Below are 19,671 nucleotides of genomic sequence, written 5' to 3'. Positions count from 1 at the left end.
CATATTCATTTGTTCACATGGGCTTATGGAGTCCCCACTGTATGTCAGACAGGCATCATTCCAGACACAGGACAAGCAAGGTCCTTGCTCTCATGGATTTTATTTCAGTGCAGCAAAGGGGAGATGATTGACAAAAAAGCAAATAAATGAAGGTGTTTCCACAAGGAGAATAACGAGATTAAGAAAAGTAGACCAAGAAATTTGGTAGTAGGTATGCTTGGGGGAAGGGATTATTTCTGTTGAAGGGTCACAGAAGGCCTCTCTTAGAATGTGGCGTTTTAGCTAAGGCCTAAATGATACCAAGGAATGGCTGTGTGATAAAATAGGGAAGAACATTACAGGTGAAGGGGACAGCAGGTGCAAAGCCCATCAGGGACCAGATTGGCTTTTGAGAGGAGCAGAGAAGGCCAGCTGCTGATTGGGGTGGGGGAGGTATGATAACGTGGTAAAAAAGGTAGAGGGCCAGAGGCTGCACACCCCTGTAGACCGTGGAATTTGGAATTCTTAGTTTGGAATTCTTAGTATGGTTGGAAGCTCATGGAGAGATTTAAGCCTTTTCCTCCAGGCTTCCCTCTGTGGTTTTAAAATATCACTCTGGCTGCCGTGTGGAGTCTGAATGAAAGGGCAGCTAGAATGGAATTGAGGCGACGAGGGGGTTCCTGCAGTCACCCCGGTGAGAGACAGTAGTGGTTTGGGTCAAGGTGGTGGTAGGAAACCATCGCTTCCTAGCTATAAACTCCAGGAAGGCTAGGAGCGGTCTCTTTTGTGTATATATTAATTCCAAGCTTCTAGAACAGTGCCTGGCACACAGTAAGTCTTAAAAAATACTAGCCGAATCACATGTGTGAATACTTTCTGAAGTTAGACTGGAATCCAGGATGAGATAAATAAACGTGTAAACTCTTCTCAGTGCAAGCACTGTTGCCTTAGGAGAGTTTAGAAAAGTAAATCTTTTAGACCTTGTACTAAAAATGTGCAAAAAATCTTAGCAATCATGTGTCCAAACATTGGCATTAGCCAGTGCATCCAGTGCAGTGCGAGGTCCATTCCAGTGACTGGCAGTGAGCTTACCCAGTGGGCCTCCCAGTCTGAAATCTTCACTGCAAATTAGTTTTCTAGCAATGGTGCTGTTAAGTGCAATATGAAGGTCTGGGAGGACAAGGTGGCCCAACCTAAGCAGTTGATGCTTTTGAGTTTCTTTACAGGGAAAGGAAAAGCTGAAGTGTGATTGTCTTTACTGCCATCCACCTCTGTTTTGCTGGGGAAGCTGATACACATTTCCACCCCCACTCCTCAGCCCCCAACTCACTTCACAGACCACACTAACTCAGCACTTCACGTTGCCAGGCCTGGGTGTATAGGCCTTCCATGCATTAACTCACTTAATCCTCACCCAAACGCCATGAGATACTATTATTCCTACCCCCACTTTGTAGATGAGAAAACTGAGGCCCAGAGGAGTGAAGCTGACACGATTAATAAAGATAAGGGACAGCATTGAAACCAGGAAGTCTGACTTCAACATAGCCTCTCAGTGTTTTAATTTCCTCATTCGTAGAATGGAATAATATTATTTGCCTCGTGGTGTTCTTGCAAAGATTAAATGGACGAATACATGTAATTTTGCCTGGCCTAGAGCAAGGGCTCCGTAAATGTTAGCTGTGACTAGCTTTCCCGTATTACTCTTTGGAGGAAAAAAAATCACTTTTTATAAACATGATTTTAATTTGTGTGCAGGATCATATCTATCATGTATGTCAAGTAGGGATTGAGTTGCTTCACAACGATGGCATAAGTTTGTAGAACGCATTCATTACCCCAAAAGTTGAGCAAATATGTATTGATAAATCACAAGTCGGGGACCTTGCTAGGCCCTGGGGACACCAAGACAAATTGGACACAGTCTCCAGTTCCAGTCAGCTGACAGCCTGGTGGGCAGCCAGATGGGTACATGACATGTAATTCATTCAGTATTGTTTGGAAAATCCTAGGTGACAGTGAGTGCCTTCCTGTGTGGCGTGGGTAAAAGGTATGAATGGATTAAAAAGAGATAAGATTAGGAAGACAGAGAAGCCCTGATAGCTGGCTACGTGAGGAATTGGCCCTTAAACTCTAAGTCTGCCTTCAGAGTGGGCAGCTAGCCTTCCTACTGCACCTCCTTTAGGGTGACTAATTGGTAAGAGATCACTCACTGCGCTCTGACCCTGCAATGGGAATTACACGTCTTAGCATTACCTAGATTACTTCATTTTTCATTCTGTTGAGAATAAACATACAGGAAGGTTATCATGGCCCGTTTAAGAAATACAGAAAAGGTGGTCCTTGAGTCTCGATTGGGCGATCTCAATCACAGCCATTCAAGGAATTTAAATGGGCTTTATTATCTAGCTTGGCCTGAAAGCTGATGTCCTGACTTTGCGGCCACTCTTTTAGTTCTAAAGGTTTGCTGTTTTTGTTGTCGTTGTTGCTTGGCTTTAGTTCATCCCTTTTCTTTATGGGAGCTTCCCTTCTTCCAGACTTCCCTCTGTGGTTTAACTTTATTGTCAGCAAAAGAACACATTTTCCAGGACACCTGCTTGCTTTTTCTAATCCCTGCCCCTCCCTGAGCCTTGGCTGTGGACCGAGGCAAACAACAGGCTCTGATGTCAGAGACATTTCAAAAAACAATCTTTTCAGAAAAGCAGCCGGGAGAGAGGAGAGGCTAGGCACTGGATTGTGAAGGTGCGGGAGCGGCCCCTGGACAAGGGCTTTGGCTCTCTTTACTCCGCCTCTTCCTGGCTGAGAACTTCTCATAGCTCTTCAAAAGCTTTCCCTCGCAGATGAGCGGTAAGTATCACCTTTCTGGAGCAGAACACAAAGGGGCACACTTTCCTGAAAGGAGTTTTCTCGGGGTTGCGGGGTCTAGAGAAGGTCTTTAGTTGGACAGATGAATCCAGCTTCCATGATGTCATTAACCTGATGGCCAAGCTCAGACTCAGGATGCGGTTCCTGCCCCGTGTACTCCTACTCCATTCATGCTTTTCCATGTGTTGTGGTTGCTGGGCAATATGAAACAAAAGTGTGTTTGGATTTCTGTGTGGGAGGGAAACTTTAATGCTGCTTTGATCTACAATTCAGGCGACAAATCCATTTTTACAGGATTCAGTTGAACAGTTTGTTCTAGGGTTCGCTGATGACGGAACCTGTAAGAGCAGGAGAGGGTGGGGAACTGGGGGACTATTTTGGCAAGAGGTCTTTGAAGCCAAGAGGGCAGGGTTGATCGAGATCAGGCTGCTGGGCTTCCTGGAGAGCAGAACAAGGTGTGATAAGACGGCTTGTGTACAGGAAGGTCAGCTGTGAAAGAAAAAATGATGTGTATAGAAGCCAAGGAAATAAGGAAAGCAGAGAAAAAATGTGAGCAAGGAGATGAAGAGAAGGAATGAGCACAACCCAAAGACAAATTGATGCCCTCAGTAAGAGGAGCTTGTAAGGGAACAGTTTTGAGAAATATTTGAGATCTTTCTGACAAGAAAATAGAAGGTATAGTTCCTGTTTCTGGCTTAGGGTGCTTGCTGTTCTCAAAGTCTGTCCAGCTCCTCTCTCTTCAATCCTATTTGGATTATCATTACTACCTTTTTAAACGTCAAAAGTCACTTTGAGCTTACTTCTATCAATTGCATTGTTTCTTAATGGAGGTAGTGGTGCCCAGGTACTAGTGAGAGAGAAGGTTAGGTGGACACAGACTTGAGAATCAAGGTCTGAGTTCTCATCCCAGGGCAAAGCTCCAGCCTGCGGGTGGGCTCAGTGGTGTCTCTGTAAACGGGGACATCGAATCCCAATGCAGCCATGTGAGGATTAGCAATAATGGCTGCAAAATCCTGTCGAGTAGGAGCTCAACACAGCAACTGTTGTTATTACTGGTTATTATTATTTTACCTGAAGATGGAGAGATTGACAAGATTATGTTATAAGGCCCTCTTCAGATTTACAAGATTTCTTAATGATTTCATTCTGACGTAGGAATAATGAGCCTTTCCATTTCATGAGACATTTTAAACCAGAAGATATCTTCAAGATAATCTCATCTGTGTTTATGTTTTTAAGTTCTGCATAACAGACCATCCCACCGCTTAAAGGCTCCGAAGGACTTCTGTCGATTAGCTCTCAATTCTGTGGGACAGTCATTTGGGCTGCGCTCAGCTGGGGAACTCTCCTGGTCTCCCCTCGGGTCTCTGCCTCCAGATGGGCTAAGGTGGCAGTGGTCTGTCAGGTGGCAGTGCGCCCCATTGGGGCCCAGTCTATGGATGCTCTCATTCTCTGGGAGGCCAGCCAGAATCAAGATTCCCCGAGGCAGAGGACAGAGGCTGCTCGGCTTCCTGAGGCCAGGCTCAGAGGTCTGACAGTACGTCTTCAGAACCTTCAGTTGTTCTGAGAACAAGGCCAGCCAAGTCCCAGGAGCAGGCTGAGTGACAAAGTCACATGCCAAAGGAGCAGACATTCAGGGATGTGAGGAGTTGTGGAGAACTGTTTGTAAACAGTCCGCCACCTCATCCAACCACCTTGCACAAATGAGGGAAATAAAGCCAAGAATGTTAAATATTTGGCCAAGGTCACCCAGCTAGCACCTGACCCTCCGCCAGTGTTCTTTGTACCATCAGAGCAGACAAGGCATGGGCGAGGGGTGGCGAAGAATGCTGAGCACATGCTGAATGTTAGTAGGTTGGTACCGTGAAAATAAGATGAGGACACAAACCTGCTGGGAGTAAAGATGAACCAAGAAAAGTACGTTGCAAAGGTCAACAGGGGCATGGCTGGGGAAGGCAAAGAGGAAGAGAGGAGAGATGGGATTCATTCCCCGAGGGTGGAAAATCAGTTTAACACAGGAGGAGGACCCTCAGAGGACACACTCCTTCCTCAGGTGCTCGAAGGGCATCAAAGCCACAGCGGTCGAAGATTCCTGTGCATGAAGAAAGAGCGTTTTGACTTGGAGCAGAGGGCTGGGACTGTGGCTCAGCAAGAAAAGACCTGATTTAGTTGAGTCAAGTTAATCAGCCCGGGGGTAGAACAAATTACAAGTGTAGACAACAGTCCCTCCTGATATGTTGAGTCAAGCTAGACTAGCAAAGCCAGCAAGGTGTGTGCTTGTAATTTATCTCGATGTACGTCGTCTGTAACCCTGTGGTTCTTCTTGGCATAAAGTGGATTGCGTGCTCTAAATGGCTGCCTGAGTATATAACAAACCAGCTTAGAGGAGGAAGAGCCCTGGGCAGGCTGGCTATGAACTTGGTGGAATTCCACTTTCAAGCGAATGTTCTCTAAGTCTCCCAGCTGAGACTTAAAATGCTGTCCTTTTAAGGCTCACGTATCTTTATGTTAAGGTGTTTTGTTTGTTTTGCTGGTGTTGAGCTTTGATATATTTTTTAAGTAAGTAGATCAGTCTAAACCACTGGTTTTACCGTTGTGTGCTTTTTAGTACCAGGAGCTCAGTCAACCATTATAAAAGTACTGACTGTATTTTATAGGTCATAGGACTCTTTGGTGTAAAAGATTAAGGAGTTGAGTTACAGGTACCCAGAGAGTTTAGACTTGTATGTCATTCATAGCTTCCCTTCCTGGGTTACCCTCGCTTCAAAGGCCAGAACTATTTATGTTTTACTTCCTTTAGTAATAGGTAAGCACAACCATTATTTTTTTACTACCTGACCCTTGAATTTTCAGGCTCTGGACTGTACATATTCACCCACTTTCCTGACAGCCTTGGGGTATTTCTGCTTTAAAAGCCACCGAATTTCTTTTTTTTTTAAATTAATTAATTTATTTATTTACTTATTGATTTTTAAGTAATTTCTATGTCTAACGTGCAGCTTAAACTTGCAACCCAAGATCATGAGTCTCATGTTCCACTAACTGAGCCAGCTAGGCACCCCAAAAGCCACTGAATTTCTTTAAAATCATGCCGTTTTATATATCTGCATGTAACTACTGTCCATATGTCGTTTCTCATTGTCTTCAGGAGACAGATATTAGCATGAGCACATGCACAGATGAAATATGTTTTACCTTCTCCAGCCCTAATCAGAATCAAAGTCAGAAATCTGGGGGGAAATAATTAGAATAAACAAGAAAAATAAGGAGTTTGTGTTTTATTAAACATGCCTCATTCCAGTGAAAAACTCTGAAGCATTGATTCATAAATTGATAAAATGTGCAATTGCCAAAATACAAAATGTCATTAGTAAGCAGACATGTGGGATGTACTCAAACTTCACTCTTTATCAAAGAAATGTAGTATTTTTTTGGTCTTGACTCAGGGTCATCAGTTCAAGCCCCGCATTGGGTTCCATGCTGGGCATGGAGCCTACAAGAAAGAAAGAGAGAAAGAAAGAGAGAGGGAGAGAGAGAGGAAGGAAGAAAATGTAGTGTTTTTTTTTAAGCAAAGGAAACAAAAATCCTTAAAAGAAAAGTAACTACCCACAATTTAAAACATGGAACCTTGAAAGTATTAAATTCAGAAAATAAAAATATTCAAAAAAGAATAACATCTTGCTACTCTCTTGCAAAGGTGCCTGGTTACCATATTGTACATCACTGGTATGAGTAATATGCTAGAGCCATTGTGAGAAGCATTTTGGTAGTGTGTGAAGAATCACAAAAAAATGTTTTTGACTCTTTGACTCTGTAATTCCGCTCCAGTGTCTGTCAAAGGCACTGTAAAAACAGAAAATGCACAGGATGTCCTTACAGCAGTATTTATAAGGCAAAATTGCAATGTTCTTCACCAGAGGAATAGTAAAGAAATTATGGAAATCATACTAGTTTGAATATTATGCAGATATTTAATGATTGCTCCAAAGATGAGTAACATTATATATATATATATATATATATAATATATAGATAATGTTGTTTTTGTGAAGACTGTACATGCAACATCTCTGTGATTGGCATCTCCCATGCGCCTGTGTGACTCAGAAATCGAGGAGTTTTCCTTGACACGCCTCTGTCCCCTCTAGCCCTCCAAAGTTCCTTCCTCACTTGAGGACACACCTCGCCCGCTAAGTAGCTCTGAACACTTCCTGCCTTTCTTCTGCTTCGCCACCACCATCCTAGTCTAAGCACACGCCTCTCTGTCCTGGACCCTACAAGCCTCTTGACTGGGCTGCTCTTCTCCCCTGGAATCCCTCTCCACCTTTAGCTAGGATCTTTTTAATTATTGAGGTATAATTGAAATATGGCATTATATTCATTTCAGGTGTGCGCGTAATGATTCGATATTTGTATACACTGAAAACTGATCACCATAGTAAGTCTAGTTACCATCCATCACCACGCATAGGTACAAATTTCTTTTTCTTGTGATGAAGACTTTTAAGATCTTTCTTAGCAGCTTTCAGATATGCACTGCGGTATTATTAAGAATACTCACCAAGCTGTACATTACACCCCAGGACTGACTTATTTTATAACTAGAAGTTTGAACCTTTTGACCTTCTTCACCCATTTCTTCCACCTCCTGTCCCCCATCTCTGGCAACCATCAGTCTGTTCTCTGTGTCTAGGAGCTTGATTTGTTGTTGTTTAAATTCCACATATAAGTGAGATCATATGGTAACTGTTTTTCTCTGACTTATTTCACTTAGCATAATGACTTCAGGTTCTATTCACGTTGCTGCAAATGGCAAGATTTCATTCTTTTTTATGACTGAATAGTATTCCATTGTGTGTATATGTGTGTATAATTGGATTTGTATTGTACATATATATAATATTGTATTTTGTATATATGGAATTAAAATTGTATTTGTATTGTATTTTGTTTTTCCATACCATTACAATTCCATAGGTGCATATACTTTTTGAGTTAGTTTTTTCATTTTCTTTGGATAAATACCCAGAATTGGAATTACTGGATCATAGGGTAGCTCTATTTTTAACTTTTTGAGGCACCTCCATACTGTTCTCCACAGTGGCTGCACCAGTTGCATTCCCACCAACAGTGCACGAAGGTTCCCTTTTCTCCGCATCCTCTCCAGCACTTGTTATTTCTTGTCTTTTTGGTAATAGCCATTCTGCCTGGCGTGAGGTGATATCTCATTGTGGTTTTGATTTGCATTTCCCGAATGATTAGTAATGTGGAGCATCTTTTCGTGTGCCCACTGGCCATCTGTGTCTCTTCTTTGGGAAAATGTCTGTTCAGCTCCTCTGTCCATTTTTAAAATCAGATTGCTTGGTCTTTTTGCTACTGAATTGTATGAGTTCTTTATATATTTTGGTAATTAATGCCTTATCAGATATATAATTTGCAAACACTTTCTCCCCTTCAGTTGGTTGCCTTTTCATTTTGCTGATGATTTCCTTTGCTGCACAAAAAGTTTTTAGTCCAGGATGACCTTTTGAAAATGCAAACGTGGTGTGTCATGTCGCTGCCACATCAATGAGGCATTCTTGGTGCTGTAGGGCTAAACCCCAGACTGTTCACCCCAAATGTTCGCTGCCTGATCTAGCAGCTGCCTCCCTCTCAGCTCTACCCTGGGCCCCTTGCTTCTTTCCTTGGGGGCATTTGCCCTAGGGCTGCTACTGCTCTGCCTAGAAAGCTCTCTCTCTCCTAGAACCACCTACTTGCTACCCCTTCATCCTTCAACATTCAGGTCACATGTCATGTTCTCAGGAAAATCTTTGCTGCTGCCCCAGGTGCTCTCCTAGCACCTGTTTACTTTTCTATTGTTTGCCCCCACGGGGTGTAAATTCTGTGAGGGCAAGGACTTGACTTGTTCACTGCTCTGTACCCAGAGTTCAAACATGTGTTGAATGAATAAATCACACCCGCCTCTCTTGGTTATTTTTCATCTGTATTGTGACTGGGCCTGGATCTGTCTCTCTTATTAGATGGTGAATCCCATGGGGTGGGAGCCATGTCTGCTCTGTTCAGTACTGTATCCCTGCATGCACCCTAGGAGGCCTTCTACAAATGTATATTGAATAAATTTTATTATGACCATGTGAAAAAACACCAAATAGATAATAGTGATTGTGTTAGGACTGCGAAAATGTCACTGATTTTTTTTTCTCTATCTACAAGAAAAATTATAATGGAAAGAAACCCCAACAATATAAAAATTCACAAACAAAAAAAATAGGTTCATATATTATATTTACTGAATAAACATAATTAAAAAGTTAAAAATAGAAATGATACCTATAATTATTCTGCCCTAAGAGAGCAGGTGTTCTGATTTTTTCCCCAGTGTGTGTAGCATTTTACATAGCTTGGAATAGATAAAACCTGCATTTTGTTATTCCCACTTCATGCTATGTGACTTGCCCAGGACGCTGCATTGCCTGCATAATTATTTTTAGAAACAAATTTGTGTACAGGGAGAGGGGCTGTTTCTTCAAGATATACTTCCTGAAGTAGAATTCAAACTGTAGGAGTCTTCCCACAGACGTATGGATTTCTGACTTTATTGACCGGAAGTTGGGAAAGAAACAGACTGTGATGGGAGCATAAGCCTGGAATGAGTGCTTGAGGTGAAATGAAGTGAAGTGTGATGATTTTCAAAGAGAGTCAATGTTTCATCAAGCCTCTAGTAAAAATGAATAAATACAGTTAGATTGTTTGGAGAATTCTGAAGTTGGGTAACTTGACTGTGCTCTGAGATGAGGGGGATACGTTGAGAAGTGGGGGGGGGTTGCTGAGTCTCAGGCTCAAACAACTGGGGAGGACTTCAAGAACATAGAAGTGGTGAACAAATGTGGGACATTAATAATGAGGCATTGACAAGTTGTAGGCAGCCAGCACTGATTAGAAACAGTTACTTGTGGTCCCTTGGTTTGTTAGGGAAGTGGCAGTAGAGACAGGAGTGGCCAGGTGTCAGAGGGACAGCCATGACACAGGGAGGCACCCAGGCGGGTGTTGTGGGCTGGACATGACGACTGCTTCCTAATGTGTTTCAAAGTGCAAGTCTGGGCAGGATGACCTCTGGCTTCCTTCTCGATTATTTTATAAAATGACAGTATCATAGCCCCAAGCAGGAGCCTGAGTTGCAACCATCTTGGTTCATTACCTTTAACCCCAAATTTGCCACTCTGCTCCTGTCTTGCTCACCATCTTCTCCATCATACAAACTCCCCGGCCCTGGTGCTTCACAGAGGACGCTGGATAAAGGGTAACTGCTGCAGAATCACATGAACTTCTTTCCCAAACAGCAGAACTTCCCAAGCTTGGACCCGATCAATGAGCCCAGTGCTGTGTGAAACTGACCACTAAGAGATTTACACCATGTACTTCAGACTCGCCTTTCTCCTCTGTCTGCCCCGTCCTGCGCTCACTCTTCTTCTCTCTGTCTCTCTCTCTCTCTCTCCCTCTCTCTCTGGATTAAGCACCTCTCATTTCCAAACAGTTCTAGGGTTTTCCTGAAATAGAGAAAATGATCTGTTTTAAAAAAAGAGAGAGAGAGAGAGAAGAACCAGTGATTAAATCACAACCAGCGGTTTAATTAAGGACTCAGCAATATTTTCATTTGAAAGAGGTCAGAGCACAGAGGGCAGGGGAAAAGGATAAAGAAGGAATGATAGGACTTCAGGTCTGGTGTTGGGAGGGTGTGGGGCAGACGCATTTGTGCTCTAGATGGCTTTTCCTATCTTCTCAAGTCACACTGGCCTTGACTACTAAGCATTAGCTGGGTGCTCATTCATGGGCTTTCGTGTTTTTGTGTTTTTTATCTAAAATCATTATATTCAACCGTTTCTTTTCTGCATGTAAACATTTATCTTTGACCACTGGAAGGGCAAGTAAGGACCCTATCTGTTATGTTTGAAGTTGAATCCCTGCTGCCTACACTGGGACTGGTACATGGACATTGCTCAAGAAACACTGAATGAACGAATGAATGAATGAGTAATCAGAACTAGAATGTTCTGGTTTCTCCATGTCATTAAATCATCAATCATTCAACTGTATTATTAGGTCAGGTTCACAGAATGCTCAACCCAGGTTGTCATCACCAGCTTGATTATTTTAACAACTAGCAAAAACGTTTGGACTGTCATCGTAGTAGAAAAACACAGCTAAGATACGTACACAGTGGTGAAAAGGGAATTCTGACTAGAGCCAGTTTCCCCCCAGACTCAGAGTTTATGCAGCTCTCCCACTAGGTCAAGTTTAGCCTCCTATCACATGAGTGTGGACTTGATATGACGAAGTTTAAAGGATGCACTGACATTTTTGTTCTATTTCAGCAAACTCCAGAAGACAAAGAGGGATATCAGATGGCTTCAAGGAGTGACTGGCGAATGGTTTGAAGAAATTCAAAGAAAAAAGTTCTGCAATGAAACGGATGTTAGCCAAATGTTAAAACAACCACTTACATACAGACTAAGGAAGGGGATGGCAGAAAATGGTGAGAAAAAAATTTAGATCTAGATTTTTTGTCGTACAGCACAGCATTCTAGATAATGACTCAGTGGGTCTCCAATTTAACAATCCATGTTTAGGACTATTTTTAAATCATAAGTTACAAAAGTTTTATGATCTAACATATAATAAAAAGAGTGAACTGAAAATGTGCTATAATGTCTTGGGGGTATGTTTTTAGAATCAGGCAAGATAGCACAGTGATTAAGAACACAGACATGAATATTTTTTAAAAAAAGACTTGGATTCCGGTCTCCACCCTCTCTGTATTCTCTATTCTCTCAGAATCCATGAGACAGTTCAAGTTACTTATTCTCTATAAGCTTCAATTTCCTTGCCTTTAAATGGGTATGATGCGAGACCTCATAGGGTGGTTGTGTATGTATAAGGCACTAAGCTAGAACACAGTGAGCACTTAAATAGAATGGGATGATGGTGCAGAAGAAGGGGGAGATGGGGAGAGAGAAAGGGAGAGAGGGGATTATGGGAGAACGTGGTAAAGAGCCATCACCCTTCTGGAATTTCGGTAACTCAAATTCCATGAGTAAATGCCTTCTTTGAACATCCCAACTATGTGACTACTCACACGTCGATTATCTTCACCCATCACTTTTTTTTTTAATCTGCAAATGAGGATAAGAAAACCCACTTTCACAGGACTATTGTGAGAATAACAAAGTGCATTGAACATTATAAACTCTTAAAACAGTGTGTAGAGTATCTATCTTCTTACTGGTATAGTCACATTGACGACTTCTCTTGGTGTTTTACTAGCATTAGTAGCATCAAGAATCATGTGACAATATTTCCTAAAGCTATATAGACAATATTTTACAACTCCCTTAATAAACAAATCTATCTAAAAAGACTCATAGTTCAGACTTTGAAGTTAACCCCATATATACCATGCTGACTTTCCCCTTCCCTTGAATCCCTCTAGTATTTATAAATTCAGCGTGTCCAAATATATTACAGTATTATAGACTTTGTATATGTTGATCTTGCCTTAGAATTTTTAATGCTCACATGTATAACTATATGTTATCTGTACATACATTAGTCATGTTTATATTACAAGCAGTCACACATTTTTTTTAAAGATTTTATTGATTTATTTGACAGACAGCCAGCGAGAGAGGGAACACAAGCAGGGGGAGTGGGAGAAGATGAAGCAGGCTCCCAGTGGAGCAGGGAGCCCGATGTGGGGCTTGATCCCAGGACCCTGGGATCACGCCCTGAGCCAAAGGCAGATGCTTAACGACTGAGCCACCCAGGTGCCCCAACAGGCAGACACACATGTAAACTATATGTATAGGAAATACACATACACAAGATTTTTGGTGGGAATAAAGAACACTCTAAATGGCTTAATTTCCTTTTCCTTTACTTCTTTGGAGTAAAAAGTTACACGCTGTCTACCACTATGGTTTTAATGCACTAAGATAAAAATGTCTGAAGGACAGGGTGGCTAGAAGCACCCCGAAAGTTGAACGAGAGCCGTGACACCTTACGTTGGGCTTTGGATGGCTTTGCGCAGCTGGTGCGCGGGGAGGGACGTTCCACAGAACTGCGGTTCACAGGATGTATTGAAAGGCACCCTACTCTTTGTGAGGATTTTCTCTACTCAGCAAAGCCATCAGAGACACGGGGCTCCCCTGACTCCCTATGGTCTTCATGTGGGGATGCCTGCTGCGTTCTCCATCTGCATCGAGAGGTGGGAAGCAAGTGTGAAGTCTTCGTTCTCTGAGATATATTTACCTGGAAATATTGAGTGATGCCAGATTTCTATAATTTCTTTCTAGATTCCATGGAATTACAAACATCAAGATCTAAAAATACACCTAATCAAAAAAGCCTGACATCCATTTCTTCTCGGCTGAGCTTCAGATCATCATTTGCTTCCCTGTTCTCGTTCAGAAAATCCAGAAAGGAGACTTCAAAGCTTCAGTCCCTGGGACAGAAAGGGTGAGTTAAACTCGATCATGTGATAGCTCTGATGCCAGAGGCAGGGAGCCTGTTTTGTGTTCGGAATGTTTAATGTTTGTACTCAGACTTAAAATGCAGGTAGTCACAGAGGACACAAGACTAAGCTTTCAGAGGGACAAAGTCCTTCTGAAACCATGAAACTTGGCTCTTTTGAAAGCCAACTTCTAACCAATCGCACAGATCCCAGGTAGTGCACTCGGTGAATAATGGGTTAAATGTTGGGAAATGCTCGTTGACTTTCTCCACTGTTTCAAGAACCCAGTGTACGCCCCAATCAGGAAGATATCTTTAAATCAAAACTGCCTGTTCCTCGGGGATATGTGTATCTGTGGTCACAAGGAGAGACAGGGTAAAAAGATGAAATGAAAGTAAACGAGATGAGCAACGAGAGTAGAGAAAACTTGCATTTTAAAATTGAGGGAATAAAGCTATTACCGTGTCGAGCAGTATTCAGGACAGCGGCTCTGAGGTGGGGACCCAGAATTTAAGCTTAAGGTGAAGGAAGGGAAGCTTTTGGACAGGCATCATTCCAGAGAGTTCCCAGCGTAGAATGGTGTAAATCAGTTCATCTTGACTCATAGGTTTTTGGATTGTTTTGTGAAAAACAAGCAAGGCTTTGCTTACATGCAATTGAGCTGACTGCTAAATATTTTCAGCATGTCTTCCTGGTTGAAAAGCTCCCCACCCTCTTAAGGTGTTGGCCTCACACGTGACGTGTGCCGTCAAACCATTAAGAGTGCGTTGCTGCACCGAAATAGGAGGTGCTAGAGGTCACTCCTGCTGGGACAGTAAGTGGCACGCCGCTTGGTGGAGCAGGCAATGAGGCTCCCGAACCTGGAGAAAGAACGCTGTCCTCCCCTCTCGGGTGGATGGAAGGTGTTTTGCTCCCAGCTTTCACCTGAGCCTGCTTTTGTCTTTGCTGAAATAACAAAGAGCTGAACAGAATGTAGATTTATGTGACTGTCTTTACCAGAGTCACTTGCAAGAAAGTACTCTGCAAATAGGTGAGTTTCTTTTCTTTGTAAAAATTTTTGAAACGCTAGTAATCCTCTGGTTTGGGGATTTAAAATCGAAGGGTACTTCCTTTGGAGGGAATGAGTATCAAAAGAAATATTCCTGATGTGTGGTGTAGCTGGGACCTGTGATGGAGTTTGTGTTTTAGGTGATTTTCTTTAAGGCAGAGTTTTATACAGCTGAACAATCTAACATCAGTAAAACCAGGAAAAGTTGAGGAACCTGTTCACTCTGTGGACACGTTATTTCCAAGCTCATATTGCAAGTCACTGCAAAAGTGGATCAAAGCAGACAGCAAATCTAGAATCTTCCAGCTGGGTATCATGTTTTCTGGTTACAGACCAAGGTGAAAAAAATTGCGACTTCGCAAAATTCTATTTAGCAACCATCCTTCTTGTGTGCCAACATGACTTGCAGCTTTCTTTTAACGTGAAACATGAAAATCAGGAGCAGAAATGAAGCAGATTTTGTCCTTTAAGTATATGTGTATGTGAAGCAGTTTTAAGAATTTGTCTTCTCTAAATACACTTTACTTTCAAAACATAAATGGAAATAAATATTTCTTAATTGTGCTGGTGCAGAATATCATGAAGGCACTGTTGTTTTTTGCTCCTAAGAAGTTTCGGTAGATAAACTGCAAAAATATGTCCTTTTTATTTTTTTTAATTTATTTTTTTAAATGATTTTAGTTATTTATCCATTTGACACACACAGAGAGAGAGAGAGAGAGAGAAAGCATGAGTAGGCAGAGTGGCAGGCAGAGGCAGAGGGAGAAGCAGGCTCTCCGCTGAGCAGGGAGCCCAACGCAAGGCTTGATCCCAGGACCCCGGGATCATGACCCGAGCCGAAGACAGATGCTTCACCAGCTGAGCCACCCAGGAACCGCTGTCCTTTTTATTCTTAAATATGTGCGTGACCTAAATATTTGGATATAAATCCTTAGTGGGGAGGAGAGGGGGCAGGGGGTGGTTTTATGGAGTGTTGTGCTATGGTAGGACTATAAATTGTGTGTTGTACATTTCCAGGGACTCTTTACTCTTAAGTAGAGCCTACCTTTCTTTGGCGGTTCTGATCTTTTGAAATACAAAATCAGCCTTCCAAATACATGATTCAGGAGCTCCTCCTTGCCTTCAACTGCACCAGGAAGAACTGACAAGGGCCCAGGAAAGCACAGTCATCCTGTGCCAGTAGCTGTCAGGTTCCTACTTGCCAGAGCCATCTAGGCTCTAGTTTGTCACCCTCGGTGCGGTGCTTTGGAGAACAAGTCAGCAAAGCAGTCGAGAAGATCTTTTGCAAAGATTTTCCCCTCCAGGCAAAATAGAGCCTTCTGTTCAGCCCTAAAGGACTCGAGTATCAGAGAAATTTCTTTTCCTGGTTTAAGCTGTGGTTTAACCAATAAATGACACTGAATCATGGGGAACTCTCCTCAGAAGAAAATGCATTTGTGATTTCATCAGATATTTACTTCAGAAAGACCAGCCAGTAAAAGTATATGATATACTGAAACTTTGATTTCCTGTTAGGAGTGGATAAAAAGCCATGGGAACATGGGATTGAATGAATTAACAAAAAGGCAAAAAGTTTTGCCATTTCTTCTTCAAATATGATGAGTTTCTCCTCCCAAATCTATGCATTTCCCAAATTATCCCATTATTTTCTTTAAGATTCTATCTATTTATTTATTTATTTGAGAGAGAGAGAAAAAAAAAAGAGCAGGGGGAGGAGCAAAGGGGAAAGAATTCCAAGCAGACTCCACGAGCTGAGCCCGGAGCCCAATTTGGGACTGGATCCCAGGACCCAGAGATCATGACCTGAGCCGAAACCAAGAGTTGGACACTCAACCGACTGAGCCACCCAGGCACCCCTATCCCGTTATTATTTTAATCCTATTTGTAAATGATTTAGCTATATCCCCTGTGACCCCCTCCCCAACCCCAGGAAAAAGGAAAAATATTTTCTACTCATGTTTCAGTTTGTTTTACATTCAAGAGAAGTATACATGTATATTGTATCTTTCCCTATAAGTCCTGTCTCCTCCTGTCTTGTGGTAGGGCTTCTAGTGTCTGTGGCACAGTGCTCAGCATGAAATTTCAATAACCTAGAGCCTTAGAAATTCCTTCTGCAGACTTCAGCAAGTACCCAAGAGTGTAGGGTATGAGCTTACACATGCAGTCTTCCTGGCTGCCAGAGGGGATCTGGGATCATAGGATCCAGACCCCCATGATTCCAACAATGCCCTCCCCGCCGTGAATACGTGCTTTGCGCCCCTCCGTGTCTCATGCTACCACGCGATCCACAGCGAAGTCGCCCCTTCAGGGGGGCCGCTTACATTCTCAAAACTGTGTCACCAAGTGCTGCTAGTTCATGAGGGCGATTTTCGGGATGTGGATCCTCCCCCCTCCTCCATTGTAATCCCAAGGACGAGGGCAAAGTGGAAAGACAAGGGAACTAGTAAATCAGGCTCAAGAGTAGCTTGTCCAGTTCAATGTAAGATCCCCTCTTTAAGAACCATCACAGTGCTTAGCATGTGTAAGTACCCGCTGCGTGGTGGTGATGAGAGCGGGCAGCGGCTCTTGGCGGGGCTGAACGTGCGCCCCTTACCCTGAGGCTTCGGGAGGATTTTATTTTTCCCTTGAGATGCGAACAGCCTTGCTGGACCCACCTAGCTGCTCCTCAGACATGCCCCAGTTTGCCTGATCCACAGGGTGTACACAGATCTAGCTGCAACCCCAGGTTACGTAAGCAAGACATTCAGCTACTGTTTTGGAAAATTGAAAAGGCAGATTATTTTTTTTCCCCTGGATCCTGGCCATTCTCTTTTTCTCTCTGTCCCTCACTACACATGCCGCTCACTACAAATGCCTGAGTTCAAAGACACACAAATCCAAGACACCTTGATGGAAGAGAAGTCAGAGTCAGTGAGATCCTTCTTTGGAAATGCTCCTTCCGCGAACCCAGGTGTGGTCTCCACCGGGTGTGAAGACACGAGGAAGAGGCGCGACAGGGGGAGTGGTTTTGAGTTTCATCCTGGGTGGCCAGTAGTGTTCCCAGGCTGATCATTAGTATAATCTCATCAGCAATTTAAAAATAATGACACTCAGGCCCCAACTCGGAGATTCTGATTCAGAAGGTCTGAAGTAGGGCACAGGGAACTTCATTTATTTGTTTATTTTAAATTCTCTGGGGTATTCGGGTGCTCAGCCAGGTTTGGAAACCTCAGTAGCCTAGCTTCCTATTCCCACTGCAGGAAGAGCCATCAGAGCACCCTGCGTGGGTGCTGTTAGCCCAGATGATAGTTTCTCTTCTGCTTATTTATCGAGCTTTTATCAGAGTCTTACTCTGAATCAGATACTGTGGTTAGTACTGAGGATAAAACTGTGAAAATAAGGTACAGTTCTTTTCTGGAGAATTCTGTAATCCAGTGGGGAGCAGAGGGGCATTGCATGCGGTCAGGCCAAGGTGCCCGCAGAACTCTAGGACGTGGCAGAACATCATGGGCTTATGTATTTCTTACGGCAATTTTCTGGCAAATGACAGTAGGTATCTTGAGGAAGAGGTGCAGTGTAAAATTCACACAGGGATACCATCTGGCCTCTCTGCGGCCTGGGTGACAGCCGAATACACCGGTGATTATGGTGTCATATGGTGAGTGCTAGGGAGGGTGCATGGTATTCTGGCCATGAGAACATATAGGAGAAGCACTTAACTCAGACTTGGGGACCAGAAGCCTTCCTGGAAGAGGAGAGCCATTGCCAAAGGACATACAGGACTGAGCTTCGTAATTAAGAGTCGGGAGGTTGCACCAGGCAGAAAAACTGACACAGCCAAGGTATGGAGACTGGAAAAAGCAAGAACTCATCTAGGTCACTGAGATTCAGTGACCCAGTATAAGTTGAGACCAGTAAGAGATGGAATGGGAAAGGTTGGCAGAGGCCATAACACAGGGACCGGTGGTACTAAGGACATGCAGTGTTAAGAAGCTTGGATTTGATCCTATAGACAATGGGACAGCATTAATTACTTTTACTTTAATACCATTTTCCCTTATTTTATATGTATGTATATATTTTATATATGTGTGTGTTTCTCTTATATATATGTGTATGTATAAAAATATCCAATATATATATTGGGTAAAGTCACCCACAACCTGCTGCCCTACACAAACACTAAAATATTTTGGTGTATTCAGTGCATATGTGCAGGTACAAATGTCTATCTTATCCATTGTTAGCCTTCCTTCCTTCCTTCCTTCCTTCCTTCCTTCCTCCCTCCCTCCCTCCCTCCCTTTCCTTCTTTCGTTCTTTCTCTCCATGCCCAAGGTGGAGCCCAGTGTGGGGCTTGAACTCACAACCCTGAGATCAAGACCTGAGCTGAGATCAAGAGTCGGACACTCAGCTCACTGAACCACCCAGGTGTCCCTCTGTTGCTAGTTTGTAAGCAGAAGAATGACATGATCAGATCTTCATTTTATGAAGATCATTTTAGTGTGGTGATTCTTGACCAGGGGCAATTTTGCCCCCCAAAAGACATTTCTGATTTTCACAACTGAAGGGTGGGAACTCTGGGCATCCAGTGGGTAGGGGGTCAGAGATGTTGCCAAGTACCCCATGTTGCTACAACCACCACCCCCAAAGAAATGCCCGTAGTGCCGAGGTTGGGGGATTGATCTGGGTGCAGCACAAAGATCAGACTCGAGGGGGGCAAAACTCAAGTCAGAGAGACCAGGTAAGGGACTGTTAAGATGACAGATGAGGTAGCAGGCAGGGAGGAGGGCAAACAGCGGCCAGATTCATGCACGACTTAGAACGTAGATTCAGGAGAACCTGCTGATAGGATGTAGTGGGCGAAGAAGGAGGAGGAATGGAGGTGAACTCTCCACTCCGACTTAGGATACTCAGCAGGTGCTGGTGATGAAAGATTGTTGGAGCAGATGTGATGAGACTAAAAAGGAACACATTTGCTTATTTATTCAATGAAGAGTGCTCAAGGAACACTGTGCATGGCGCTATGGAAGGAAGCATGCAGCCCTTGCTTTCTTGGGCTTTAGTCCGGTGAGGACACAGAACAGAAATAGAGAAATGTAGAATGCTAGTGCTAAGTTGGGGAAGTTTCACATGCTCTAGGAGCACATCTGAGGGAGTGTATGGTAGATTAAGTCTGGAGCCCAAGAGGTCTTCCAGGGAAAACGACATCAATAGTGATTGCTCAAGCAGATGAGAGTTGTCCAGGCAAACAGGTGGTAGAAAAATGTTTCAGGCACATTCTATGCAGATGCTC

General features: G+C 43.2%; 1 protein-coding gene across 7 annotated transcripts in view; it reads left to right on the top strand.

Moving 5' to 3' along the window:
- EXPH5 (exophilin 5) overlaps positions 1-19,671 on the top strand; it is a 70,174-nt gene that overhangs the window by 28,831 nt on the left and 21,672 nt on the right. For 3 of the 7 annotated variants that reach the window (XM_019797686.2, XM_034665703.1, XM_019797687.2), the window contains exon 1: positions 14,092-14,381. Coding sequence is in view for 2 of the 7 variants with exons in the window: in XM_019797684.2 (XP_019653243.2) it covers positions 11,217-11,377; positions 13,194-13,356 (324 nt within the window). In the remaining 5 variants the exon portion in view is untranslated. Of the gene's footprint in view, positions 1-11,216; positions 11,378-13,193; positions 13,357-14,091; positions 14,382-19,671 lie in introns of those variants that run through there. The other 4 variants (XM_019797684.2, XM_019797682.2, XM_034665705.1 and 1 more) reach the window with 2 other exon arrangements.

The sequence above is a fragment of the Ailuropoda melanoleuca genome, chromosome 8 (assembly GCF_002007445.2).
Source record: "Ailuropoda melanoleuca isolate Jingjing chromosome 8, ASM200744v2, whole genome shotgun sequence".
Classification (NCBI taxonomy): domain Eukaryota; kingdom Metazoa; phylum Chordata; class Mammalia; order Carnivora; family Ursidae; genus Ailuropoda; species Ailuropoda melanoleuca.
Note: the sequence above shows the minus strand (reverse complement) of the source record. Positions and strands in the feature narration are given on the sequence as shown.